This window comes from Coffea arabica, chromosome 8c (assembly GCF_036785885.1).
Source record: "Coffea arabica cultivar ET-39 chromosome 8c, Coffea Arabica ET-39 HiFi, whole genome shotgun sequence".
NCBI classification, from domain to species: domain Eukaryota; kingdom Viridiplantae; phylum Streptophyta; class Magnoliopsida; order Gentianales; family Rubiaceae; genus Coffea; species Coffea arabica.
This window is the reverse complement of record NC_092325.1, coordinates 34491741-34505693: the sequence shown is the minus strand read 5'-3', so window position 1 is coordinate 34505693 and position 13953 is coordinate 34491741. Positions and strand designations below refer to the sequence as shown.

General features: G+C 37.9%; 2 protein-coding genes across 2 annotated transcripts; both read right to left on the bottom strand.

Moving 5' to 3' along the window:
- Positions 1-7362: 7362 nt before the first annotated feature.
- On the bottom strand, positions 7363-8452 carry LOC140013503 (uncharacterized). The gene is made up of 4 exons (XM_072062804.1): positions 8143-8452; positions 7935-8047; positions 7473-7868; positions 7363-7383 (listed from the first exon to the last, which is right to left on the bottom strand). The coding sequence occupies exons 1-4, from the start codon at positions 8450-8452 to the stop codon at positions 7363-7365; spliced, it is 840 nt and encodes a 279-aa protein (XP_071918905.1).
- Positions 8453-9268: 816 nt separating this feature from the next.
- Positions 9269-13359, bottom strand: LOC113706711 (viridiflorene synthase-like). The gene is made up of 7 exons (XM_027228662.2): positions 13131-13359; positions 12412-12685; positions 11933-12305; positions 11274-11492; positions 10945-11083; positions 10586-10831; positions 9269-9698 (listed from the first exon to the last, which is right to left on the bottom strand). Exons 1-7 carry the CDS (start codon positions 13248-13250, stop codon positions 9408-9410), a joined length of 1662 nt encoding a protein of 553 aa, XP_027084463.1. The 5' UTR covers positions 13251-13359; the 3' UTR covers positions 9269-9407.
- Positions 13360-13953: the final 594 nt, after the last annotated feature.

The following is a 13953-nucleotide window of genomic DNA, read 5'->3' as shown; positions in this document are numbered from 1 at the left end:
CCAATTCCTATTCGTATTTTTTATCCTATGAATAACTGACTTCGTTCTTTGCTTAGCAACTATAGAGTGAAAATATTTTGAATTTTGTCCCCTTCCTGAAGCCATTTCACTCTAGCCTTTTGCTTCTAGTATTCCTTCTCTATAAAGAGAGAATTCCTCAATACAGCCCGAGCTTTCTGAAGGGTGAGTAGATTAGTCTCCGAAGGGTCATTATCAAATTGATATTTTGCCGTCAATACCACTTCTTCAGCTTTCTTCACTGCCTCAAAAATATCACCAAAATACTCACGAAACCAAACTTGGATATGTTTTTTTACTTGCCGTAATTTGGCAGCCAACCTCTGAAGCGGAGAACCCGAGAACACACCATCCTAGACTCTATGAATAACCTCAAGGCTTAGTTGTCCAGACATTCAAAAAATGGAAGGATTTTTGCTTATTATCAAGCCTAGTCATTATACTAGTAGAAGGGGAGCATGGTCCGAAGGGTCTCTCCCTAAATGTTGTACCATAAAATTAAAAGCTAAACTAGATGCACTCTGGTTATAGAGCATTCTATCTAGTTGCTTCGAAATGCGAACGTGTCCCCCTCTATTATTACACCATATAAACTAGGACCTCGAGAAACTAGTGTCTTGTACTCCAGCCATAGCCATAAATGAAACAAAATCTACCCAATTGAAAAGGTAAACCACATCTTTTTCCTCCACACTAACAATGACATTAAAGTCCCCTATCAGAAACCACGGAGAATCCATAGGATTATGTACCAATAGAGCAGTCAAAAACAAAGCCCGGCCTTTTCTTGATCAGAACATTTTGCATGTACAAAAGAAAAGACCATCGGATCAGGGAACAATTGTGATTGGATCTTTATTGATAGATGTTGACTAGATTCACCAACTTGTTCACAAACTAATGAATTTCGATAAAATACCCATAGGGAACCCTTGCTATTAACAATGCACCTATCCATCTTCAACTGCACATGAATCCATTGAATTTCCACTGGAGGTAAATTCGGTTCACAAATAGCAACTAGTTGAATGGAGAAATCAGCAATAAGTCTTTTTAACCGATGAAAATTTGGGGCACGTAAGATGCCCTGAATGTTTCAAAATAAGAAATTAATCATCAGACAGTGTAGCAAAAGAGGTTGCGGATAATTTTGACTTAGAGCATAGCGATCGATCACTAGGAAATTGGGCTCGAATACCTTTGTGCTTAGGCTTTGCGATCACATTGAAACTTTCATCCGTTCGAACCTTTTCCTGAACATGTTGAATTATCGGATCTAAATTAAATATATCAACAACCAAGAAACCAAACTCCTATTGTGTATCTCCCTGCTCACCATGTGGAGACAAACTCCCAACCCTTGCTCAACTTGATAAATCTCCTCCTCCTCCACCACTGTGCCTAATTCCACCTCTGTTAGTCTATCAACTCTACCATCACTTTCCCCACCAACCGGAAGAGCTCCATTGGCAGTAACAACCATAGAAGATTATGGCAAAATGACTTGGGGGACTACCAATGACGGGTATTTTACATACGTGCAAGCTAAAAAATACCGAATTACACCCGTTCACTGCAAGTATACAGATCAACTAGTAGTTTAGGGTATATATCGGGTCGATCCCACAGGGAAGAGTGAACAATTACCGGTATTACTAAAGCTTCTCTATTATTTAGACTATCAATGAATTTTAACAAGTAAAACCTACTGAACTTATGCAAGAAATAACAAATGAAAGCTCCTTAGGTTGTGGTATCCCCAACTACTCATACAAGTGCTATTTTTGGATCATTGAATACTACATCTAGGCTAGTTATGGTGTAATTTCCTTAAACATGTGAAACCTACTTTCGTAGTGAATCAACTATACTCATAACTAATCCATACCTATTTTCATGGTTATGAAATTAGCTACAAGTTCATTTCTTCAATGAAATTACATGAAATGAATCACTAAAAACCACATAAGTGCACCTCTACTTTCGTGAGTGTACTCCCTATGTTTAGCACTTCTTGAACTAGTGTTAAATCTCAATTTTCATTGCAGAAACAACACCTTTCGTAGCTCAACTTATGGGTAAACTAGAAATGAGTATCAAATCTGCCGTTTCCGTTTCCGTCCGTCATATTTACGTGCGCGCGTGTCGTTTTACCGTTTTGCTTGTTTTGGGCATGTTAGTGGCCGTTTGTGATAAAATCTTCTATTTCAGACAGCGGTGAGCTAGGCGGAACCGGTGGGGCCCACTACTAGCGAACGCGCGAAGCGATTTTGCTTTCGTACTACTTTCGGTATTTTGAGCAAGTATTCAGGCCAGTTTGATGTGTTTTCTTTGCTAAGTGTTTGAGATATGTGAAAAGGGTACTTAGGCGAGGGTGTACTTTATCGCACTCGACCTAAACCCTAATTTGAATGTATAATTGTACTTGGCATATGTATATGAACCTTTTGGAACCAAAACCCTTGAGCTTGTGGCTCGGGACGACTTTCGAGTAAAGTTTTGTGAAGTTTGTGAAGTTTGTGAGTTCGTGGGCCCGATCTAAGACCTGTTTGGACTATTCGATCCGGTTAGGGCTTGGTCGAAGTCAGTCCAACTTGGTCTGAGGTCACCAAGTTTGTAGGTTCATGTTATGAACCAATTTTGTGAATCCGGTTCACCGAGAAGGTGACCAAGTTTGTGACCCGAACTTGTGACTCAAGCTCAAGTTTGTGATTTCGTTCGCCCGGGCAAGTTTGTGAGGTGACTGGCCAGTGAGGGTGATAAGGTGTCGGTGGGTGTACAAGTGAAGTTCTACGGACTATTATTTGCGGTCGACGGAGTGTCGGCAGGAGATCATACATGGCACATGAATTGGCTTTGGAGCCACCCGTATCCTTATTATATGATGTTGTTCTTTTCTGCTTTTGCTTTGCTCTTATTGGGTATTTGTTGCTACGTGAATTTATGCTTTCGCCCCTGTTTACTTACTAAGCATATAGCTTACCCCTTTCCTTTTGTTTTCCTTAGCAGGGGCCGACGCGGGGACTTTTGGCTCGTATGCTAGTATAGTTAGATTGGCTTGTAATAGTTGAACAGTTAGGATGGTTGTTTTTGTTTTGGTGGTTTGTATAAGGACCCTTCTTAGGGTCTATCTTCTGCTGGTTGTGGTTGTAGTATATTAGAGTGGTTTGACTCGAGACTTTTGAAGATGTAAATATAACTTTTGGGATTGTATATATTGTATATAGTGCTCTTTCGATCTATCTCGTTTGATTGCTTTAAGTTTTGAGTCCTGGCGCGAGCTAGGCAGGCGGCCCGCCGATACTCTTGGGTTCGCCCTTGGGAGAAGTGGGGTCGTCACATGTGTACTAATACAAATTATTAATTGGTTATACTAAATTTACTAATACATTTATACTAAATCTCTAATTACACTTAATACAATAACATTTTTTTCTCAAAAAAAAGTACAAGCACCATAATGAATTAGTGATTGTATTCGTGTTAAAAGTGAAAACTTGACTACTTTAATTGTATTTATTTCATCATGTTGGATTGTATTCAAATAACTTTTGTTTGATTGTTTTCATAAGTTTCAATTGTAAAATTACAATGAATAATAATTTGGTAATGTGTTGATATTTTAGTACTTGATTATTTGCTAAAATTTGACTATAATAAAATTATATAACAAATTTTTATTAACCCCACGGAAGCACCCGCGGGGGAAACGGGGTGTGGCGGGGGGAGCGGGGGGCCGGGAGAATTTGTAAGCAGCAGACCGCCCCAACCCCCGCCCCATTGCTATCCTTAGGTGGCTCAAACCACTGCTAGGTTCTCAGTTTGACCAATTGAACTTATTAATCCGATCCGAGTTTAAAACCATTCATTAATTGTGATCTCCGAACGGATCCAAAGAACTCATTGAGCTAACAGTTAGCACAATTGGACTATCTTATCCCTAGTCTTTGTCAAAGCTACCTAGGGAAATAATTTAGATTAGTGTTCTCAAATTTGGTTAACAATTTCTTGCATTCTTTTATTATTATTATTATTATTACTATTTTATTTTTCTTAATTCAGGAATGTCATGCCCAGGATATCAGGTGCACCCCTGAGTACAATTCACTGTTTTTAAAGTAGAGAAGACTCGTATTCCAAAAAAAAAAGGTCGAGAAGGCTCAATCCAAAAGAAAAGTCCGCAAAGTTGGCAAGCCCGCACAAGATCAGAATACTGGAGGATTACAATATCACCCCTCCAGAAACCTTTTTTTTTTTTTTGGTCAAAGGTAATTTTTTATTAGAAAAATTTTGGCAGAGTTTCCCCTTATAAATGGATGAAAATCCTTGCCAACAAACCCAAATATAAGAAAATTATCCACATGGTAGTAAGTTACTACAATGTAACTTTTCGACAGTTTGCAGACAATTTTAATAACAACTGCATGGTTAAAACAGAATGTGATGGCCAACCAAATAAGGCTCAACTACAGAATTTCGAACTAGGCTTTTCATCCACGCTGAACACATTTCCTAATTGAAGGCAGGCTTGTTCTATCTAAGCGAAACGCCCCACGAGCTTTCATAGGGAGGTCCACAAGCTAATGATATGTTGTATTGAAACCTTGATCACATCCTATGTTTGCTAAAGATTCGGCAACTTGATTACTTTCCCGAAAGCAATGAGAAATTGCAACAAAATTAGACGAAAACTTTAGAAGGTATTTAACCTCTGTATAAATACTCCATGGACAGCTAGATCCCTGTTTTAGGATGTGAACAAGAACCAACGAATCCATTTCAATGTGCAAGTTAACATAACCATGAGAGAGACACAACTTCACCCCAAAGAGAAGAGCGAGCGCCTCAGCTTGAATGCTGGTTACATTCCCAAAAAAAAAAGGAGAAAGCGAGCAGGAAATTTCCTCCATCATCACGTAAAACCCCACCACCACCTGCCCTCCCTGGGTTATCCTTGAACAGCCATCAGTATTAAGTTTAATTACACCCAAGAGTGGCCGACACCACCTTACAATCATAAATGAGACTTTCTTATGAATATAAGAGAGCGAAGAATAAAACTCCATCCATGTTGAGGAAGTGAATGGGTACCCAGGGAATTGCAACCTAAAGAGGTCCTTCACATTGTCAAAAACAAACTCAGAGATAGTGACGTGAGAAAGAAGTTTCCCTTCAAAACGTGCTGAGTTTCTGGACTTCCAAATATTCCAACAAATCAGAGAAGGTATAATAAAATAAACAAATGCAATGAAACCATTTCTTGGTGCGCTATACCACCAACCTGCAATATAAGCCCGAGATGAGATTAAGTTTAATTACACCCAAGAGTGGCCGACACCACCTTACAATCATAAATGAGACTTTCTTATGAATATAAGAGAGCGAAGAATAAAACTCCATCCATGTTGAGGAAGTGAATGGGTACCCAGGGAATTGCAACCTAAAGAGGTCCTTCACATTGTCAAAAACAAACTCAGAGATAGTGATGTGAGAAAGAAGTTTCCCTTCAAAACGTGCTGAGTTTCTGGACTTCCAAATATTCCAACAAATCAGAGAAGGTATAATAAAATGAACAAATGCAATGAAACCATTTCTTGGTGCGCTATACCACCAACCTACAATAGAAGCCCGAGATGAGCCACCTGAATTAAGCACACCTGGAGCATAGCCAAATAAATTCCAAACTGAAACTGCTACCTATCCACTACAAAAGACATGGTCCAAAGTCTCACCATTAGCCTGGACACAGCAGAAACACTTTGATGGGCTCGAAATACCAAGTTTGCATAACGTGGAGTCCATGGGTAATCGATTTTGCAACAAGCAAAAAAGAAAAACAGACACTTTGGATGGAATTCGTGGGTGCTAGACTTCTGAGAACATAAATGACCTTTGCTTATGTGATTGCACCAGGTTAAAAGCTGAGCTCAGCGTGAAACTCCAGATTGAGAATGAGCCCATATCATTAAATCTTCCACACCATTCTCAATTTGAGGGAGAGACAACATTCGGATGTCGTTGATAATAAATGAAGGTACCCACAAACCCAGCAACTGAAAATTCCACCTGCCATCAACTAAAAAATCAGACACCTTGTGATACGAAACACTCCCTAACCGCATAGCCAAAGGCCCAAAACCTAACCAATTATCAAACCAGAAATTAGAGTCCCCAGAGTGGATAATGAAAGTTATATGTTGTTCAGCAATGTCCTGAACATGTAACATCTTTCGCCACGTATGAGAGGCCCCTTCCGAACGAACAACCATACCTGGGTACGCATTTGAACAATATTTGGCCATCATAAAATTAGCCCAAAGAGACGCATTTTGTCGAAACCTCTACCATAGCTCAATAGAAAAGGCATCCAGTGATCTAAAATCAAGCCCACCCTCCTCTTTTGGAGCACAAAGATCCTTCCAACGAATCCAATGGTATTTTAAACAACCCTCATCTGAACCCCAAAAGAAATTTGCAAACAAATGCTCAGGAGTAGCAAATACAGATTTTGGAGGTGACACAGTAGCTAGCAAATGCAATGGAAGCGAGGACAGTACATGTTTAATAAGTACAACCTTACCTCCTAGTGACAACAAACGATTTTTCCAAGAAGCAATCGTAGCAGCCACCGTTGTGATCAAATTCTGGAAATAAGCCTTTTTACGTCTCCCCACCATTAGAGGACAACCAAGATAGTTAGAAGGAAATTCCTTGGGAAAAAAGCCCGTTATGCTCTGAATTAATACCTTCCTTGTCCGGGATAGTCGCGGGTGAACCATGAAACAACTCTTTGAGGCATTTATTCTCTGGCCCGAAACATGTTCATACTTTTTCAGCGTTTCCATTAACAACTTCAGGGATACTGCTGAGGCACTAGAAAAAATAAAAATATCATCTGCATACCCCAGGTGACTAACTAGAGGACACCCTCGAGGAACCTTGAAACCATTGAAGCGTGGATGCAGCAGAAATTGATTCAAAAGCTAGGAAAGCACCTCTGCACCTACAATAAACAAAGAAGGAGACAAAGGATCCCCTTGACGAAGCCCTGAGAAGATGGGAAAATACCACATGGCACCCCATTAATCAAAACAGAAAACCATGGATTAGAAATAAGACGCCAAACCATATCAATACATCTTTCGCCAAACCCAAAAGCACGTAACACATTGATCAAAAAAAATCCAAGAAACCCTATCATAAGCTTTGGTCATATCCAATTTGAGAGCGACATTGCCTCCCCTATTCTTCTTACTAATACCCATAATAATTTCTTGGGCAAGTAAGAAATTATCAGATATTAGCCTACCACAAACAAATCCACTTTGATTTGGAGAGATAATTTTAGGGAGCAACTGTGATAACCTATCACCCAGGAGACGTGAAAACACCTTATTAATGAAATTGCATAAACTAATAGGATGAAAGTGAGAAAAATCTTTTGGGTTCTTCACCTTGGGAATTAACAGCAATAACGTTGCTGTCACTTTTTTTGGCAACTCAGCACCACAAAAAAAACTAACAACAGCGTTATACAAATCTTGTGCAACTATATCCCAAGCAAAAGTGAAAAACTTTCCAGTATAACCATCAGGACCAGCCACACTATCACCATCCATATCAGAAACCACCCGCCTCACATCTTCCATTGTAGGAATTTCTTCTAACTTAGCATTATCAGCTAGCTGAATTAATTTCGGGATAACAGAAGATAAATTCCAAGAAGATGTAGCCTCAACTGAAAATAAAGAAGAGAAAAATTTGACGGCTTCCTGCCCTATGTCAGCTTCAAAAGAAAGCCAGTTTCCTCCCTCGTCTTGGACTCGGTGAATAACTGATTGTGATCTCTTCTGCTTTACCACTGAATTAAAAAATTTAGTATTTTTATCTCCTAAATCTCACCAACGGACCCTTACTTTGTGCTTCCAGAAGCTTTCTTCCACTATCAAACTCTGACGAAACTTCGCCTGGGCTCTTCGTAAAGATTCCTGAGCACTAACTGAGATACCGTCCTCCACTTGTTTCTTAGCTAAAACCACATATTACTAAAATATTGTACATTCCAAACTTTAATATCTGCCTTTAATCTTTTAAGTTTGGAGCAAAGCACTTGAATAGGAGCACCAACACACTCTTGCTGCCAAGACTTTCTAACAACTTCCAAAAAGCCAGGATGAGTAGCCCAAGCATTAAGGAACCGAAAAGGGCGAGGTTTATCATCCAAACGGGTAGTAAACGAAAGCAAAAGAGGTGAATGATTAGAAGGATCCCTAGCAAGATGAGTAACAGAAACCCCAAAACTCGCATCATAACAGGAATTATTAATCAACAGGCAATCCAAACGTTTCCAAATTCGCGCCCTTCCAAATCGATTATTACACCAGGGGAAGGAAGATCCAGAAAAGCCAGCATCAAATAATTCAGCAGAAGACATAAAATCCAAAAAATCAACTGCCTCAGACAAACGAAAGGGTTGCCCACCATTTTTTTCCCCTCACATCTACCACAACATTGAAATTCCCACAGACTAACCATGGCCCCACAAGAGGCTTATCTTGCAACAACCCACTCCATAAGCCTTGTCTCTCCTCTACCTTTTTTCTACCATTCTCATCCTTTTTTGAAGACTGTTACAAGCAACCCAAAATGAAAATTTGAAAAGCCATAGGAAAAAGGAAAAACCAAAAAACTCCATGCTCACCGCAATTTCTGATTCTTTTGAACTTAAAAAGTTTATTGCCTTGAATCTACGTTTTTTTTTTTTGGCTTCCTCTATTTCTTATTGGAAATGTGCCTTCCGAGCTTTACAGGAATGCATTTTGTTTATTTTAGGGTGCGTTTGATAAAATTGAAATCCGAAATCTGAATTCATTAAATTATTGAATTATTAAGTATTAAATTTAATATATTTGAACGCATATCACATTTAGTGATAAGTGAATAACTTATTACTTAATTTTGAGAGCAAGTTTTATCTAGAAAATTTAGTGCTACTTAATTAATTCAGATGTTCAATTTTGGTTATCAAACGGTCTGAATATATTAAGATTTAAGCCCATTAAATTTAAATGTTGAATTAGATTATCAAATATGGCCTCAGTTAAGTATTTATTAACCCTCTTGTAGGTTATAAAAAATACTCAATACATCTTCTCGATATACATAAATGTGTGTGTACAAAAACATATAAAAAGAAGAATGATTCTTCATTCAGCTTTGTAATTTGTCAAAACAAACACGTTATTAAACGTCTAAAAGAAAAAAAAAAAAAAAAGAAGAGATACCAATGTGCATTGCACGTAATTCCAAACTAGCCATAATTAAATACTGGTGTGGGTAAAATAGAAAAGCACACTTCACAACTGATATTGCTTGAACCACTGCCATCCTCAAACAGACATGAAATCCACAAGCATTGCCCTTACAAATTCTTCAATGGCATGCGGCTGAGTGAATCCATCTATACGGTGCTTGTTAATAGTTTCACCTACTCGTGCGATATTGAGAAGCATTTTGAGAATGTCCCTAGGAATGGGTGTAGGCCTCAAGCATTCCTCGTTCATAACCTTCCAAATATCCTCGCACATCTCTCGAATCTTCTTGGCTGCCACTTCCTCTGATACATTATAGTCCTTCATGTAGCATTCAAGCGCTGTGCCACTGCCCCTTTCTTTGTCGAACTTCAAATACGAAGAGTTCAAACAGAAAACATGAAAACTCTAATAAAATGTAGCGAAAAAGTTTTGTTTAATTTCGAATTATTCACGTAAAGTACGAAAGGGTATTAACCATACTAAAGCAATAACTAGCCAAATGAACTAAACGGTATTTCATTATGTTCAGGAAAAGCATCCCAGACTGATTGCATATGCATATTCTATGCAGTGTTTGCACAGAAATGAACAATATCTAAGAACAAGTTTAATCATGGCATCATACTAGGTCAACTGCCCAAAGCAGATAGAAGTCTCGATCAATGTACATATTCTGTGGTGTTGCAGAGATCGTGTAAGAATTGGAATGAGGAGTTGCAGTGCCGGTGTAAGAATTATAGGACTGAATCATTTGCTAATAAAGTCAAGAGGCTGGCTTTCTCTATGGCTGTCTACTTACTATGGCAGACTAGAAACAAGAGTTTATTTCAGCAAGCTAGGCCTTCTTAGTGTGGGTGTAGTAGCTACTGTGGTCAATGCAATGCAGTTGGCTGTTACCTCTTGGAACAAGATTCCTTGCACCAGAGAGAATTGGGAGTTGGTTCTTGAGAGGGGATTAGATCAAGGTTGATTGTTATTGTTCTTTTTCTCCTTTCTTTCAAAATTTGCCAGTAGCCTATATAGAAATAGTGTAGTCTAATGTAGATTGTGCATGGTTTCCTCTTCTGTAAAGCTCCCTTGGCTGATCTATCAATGAAAAAAGGATTTATTTTGCTCACAAAAAAAACTAACATATTCTGTTGGTATTTTGAACACTATTACGTGAATCACTATAACTTAATCTTATTTGGGAATTCTGTGAGTTGTCTTAATCTAATGTTTATAACCAATTAAATGCCATAACAAAATCTGACCTTGTGACCGCCAAAATCATTAATCAATCGGGCATGTGTCGAGCAAGCAAACATATGTTTTGGCATAGTTGACATCCAGTTGATAACATCCTCTGAAGCATTATCCATGTCCAAGAAAGCTGCCGATGCTGTAAGATAGACTCCGATTGTGATCGCACCATTGCTAATGTAATCAGCAAAAGATGGCAATTCTTTCTTGAGAAACCACCTTGACTGAGTCAAGTTGGTCGTCATGTATTGTTTCCACTGATTAGCACAAATGAAAGCAGGAAATATGGATTAGTACTCCACGTGTTGGTAGCCAGAACAATTAGAATATTAACGCGGTCCTTAAAATTAGTTACAACATGGTACCGTACTTCTTCTATATACTTATCGAATGCGTAGGTTCTTTGCTTTTTAGCTAATTTTTCCCCAACCTCCTTATTAAATTTCAGAAGTGTGGTGTAGGAAGCTCTGATGTAGTCTGAGAGTTGATCTGCTCCACTGCTATCCCACCTGCAAGCAAAGAAAATTTTCCTATATCAATGCACCTCACTGTTAACAGGCAACATCAAGCTAGAGAAACTTTTTGGATAATGGTCCCTTTTTGGATAAACAGTAAGACAAAGCTTTTTAGTATATTACTCAATTATTTTTTCAAAGATGATTGCTTCACTTGTGTAAGATGGCTAACATAGAACACTACCTTTCTGCAGAGTCTGTGAGAATTTGAAGTTCATCAAGAGTGCCATAAGCATCATAGATGTCATCAATCATTGTAATAAGGGCTGCTACTTTCGCAAAAGTCATTCGAGCAAGAGAGTGCTGAGGCTCATACAAGGTTCCAACAGCCCAGAAGTAGCATTCCACAAATCTGTCCCTTGCATATGGAAATTTTGATACACTCTCCAATCCCTTTCCCCAACTACACATCGTTGCCATATGTCAAAAAAAAAAAAAAAAAACAAAACAAAAGTTAAACAATCATTCATGACACTTTCTACTAGAAAAATAGAGTCATATACGAAGGAATTTGATATAATACTTTAGACAAAATTGCATACGAGTAACAGCTACATTGGCTAACTTTTATTATAGGTTATGTTTCATAAGATTCTAACAATTGGTAGGGCTCTACTCAATTTAGAAAGAGAGTAGTAATATAATATTTTTATGTTACTAACCCGACCTATGAAACAAATTTTTTTGGTGATTTAAAATACTATGGATATTATAGAATCCTACTAGGCTCCAAGTGAACCTAAAGCTGCACGTAAAACTGTATTGTAAAATATAAACTTCCCGCAGTTAATATTGATAATGAAATCTTAGATCTGCCTTTGCGGAACTAGTGTCTCGGTGTACCTTATTATCTCACAAAGCTCTTGTTTATATGACATCTGCAACAAGTGGTAACCCAACTTGGCAAGCCTCAGCAATAATTTGTTGTTAGATTCATCTTCCCCATAGATGGAGATGTAATGCCAAGCCTCATATCTAGGGATGCCCTTATGCAACGGCTGCTCAAGGGCATATTTCACTTGTTTTGCAAGAGTATAATCCAAATGGGGTCCTCCAGATGTCAGATGAGTGGTTGTGAAAGCAAGAGCTTCTTCTAAAATTTCGTCTCCATGTGTTCTAACATGACTAGCTTCATATAGACTCAACAAACCCCTTGTGTCATTGCATAAGGATTCCTTGAACTTACCCTCAGCATCAATGAATTGGTCAAAGATGCCTGTTTGGAAATTATTTGGAAATATGTTAGAAAAATTAGGTGTTAAGGTTTACTAATAGGTGAGTCCACACTAAAAATTAGCAAATCTAATATGAAAGTTGCGTACCACAAGAGACATTGAAACCATGCTGTCTAAAAAGTCGGAATTGAAGCGCTGCGCTAGATAAATCATAAGCTGAATACTCCCCAAAGTTGGTATACACATTAAAGAATTCTTGTAGTTGGTTCTCAATCTCGATATCAAAGTGATGCGAGACACCAAGTCGTTCTATTTTGTCTATAAAGTCGAATCTCTCCATCATGGTCTTTCCGGTTGCCAAAAGCATGCTATTCACTTCTGCCTTCAACATTTCAATCTCTCTTTCATACATTTCATGTTCCTGAAAGCATCAGAAAAACATTTCTTTAGTCATATTGTCAAATTGATCGCTTTGATATTGTATGGAAATGGAAAAATTAGAAACTAAACAGAAGAAACCAGACCCTGAAATCTAAGGAAATGCAACAGTGCTGCACTAGAAGAATCCTACATGAAGTCGGGGTAAGAGCAAACCAAGTACAACTAAGAAACAGCAAACCAAATATGCAAATCAGATGTCTAGTTCTTCGAAAAATAATAACTAATCTTTTTGTATTTTCCCCCTCCTTGATAGGAGACTATAGAATTAATCGAGGGATAACAATCATGCCAGGATTGATAGCGGATATTACAAAGGATCGTGAACTTGTGGGAGCGGATAACAATATGGTTCCAACTTATAAAAGGAAAAAATATTATATGAACAAAAACATGTGAGGTTATAGGAGCTGAAAAGTAAGTATAACCTCCTTATCGGGAGTAAATGGAGCGATACGATCAGCCCAAATGTTTTCAGGAAAGGCTGCTAATGGGCGGACAGTCTCTTGCAGGCTGTTTGAGTGGAAAGAAGCTTGAGTTGACGCCATATTCTTGGGGGAAAATAGGGTAGGCCTATGATCAATTAAGTGTTGTATGCTGTGACCACTTTGCTGATTAGCCAGAGTACGTATTTATAGATCCTCCAACCGCCCAAGTAGTCACTAGGAGCCAAGTAGAAAATTTTGCTCACATCATATATTTTCTTGTTCTTCTAAAAAGGAATGCATGACGATAAAAGTAATAGTGAGAACCAAAAATCAATAACAAAAAAAGGATAAATAACTTTAATCCTTCTGTCATTTGGTACTTTACTACATACGTCTCCTATGATTTATAAACTTATAGATAACCCTTTCAGAATTGAGGTTAAAATGCCACTATTAATTTTTCGGTTAAAATTAATGGTCAATATTAAAAAAAAAAAAAAGATACCACATGAATAAGAAAACAAATCGTTTTGTAATATACTTCTACGACTGTCCACATCATTTGTAACTTTCTCTAATTTTTTTATGAATTTCGCGAGATGCGGCCCTCTCATGTAAATGTTTGTAGATCATTAAATAATATATTTTTCAACTTTACAAATAAAACGCAATAAATTTTACAACACGTGAAATAAGTGCTTCATAACTAGATCATCTCCTCCCTAAAAATAGTACAAAAAATTTTGAACAAACATGTAAAATTAAATTGCTTTTAAAATTATTTTATGAAAGAAATGCAAAATAAATTGATGGAGCACATGTG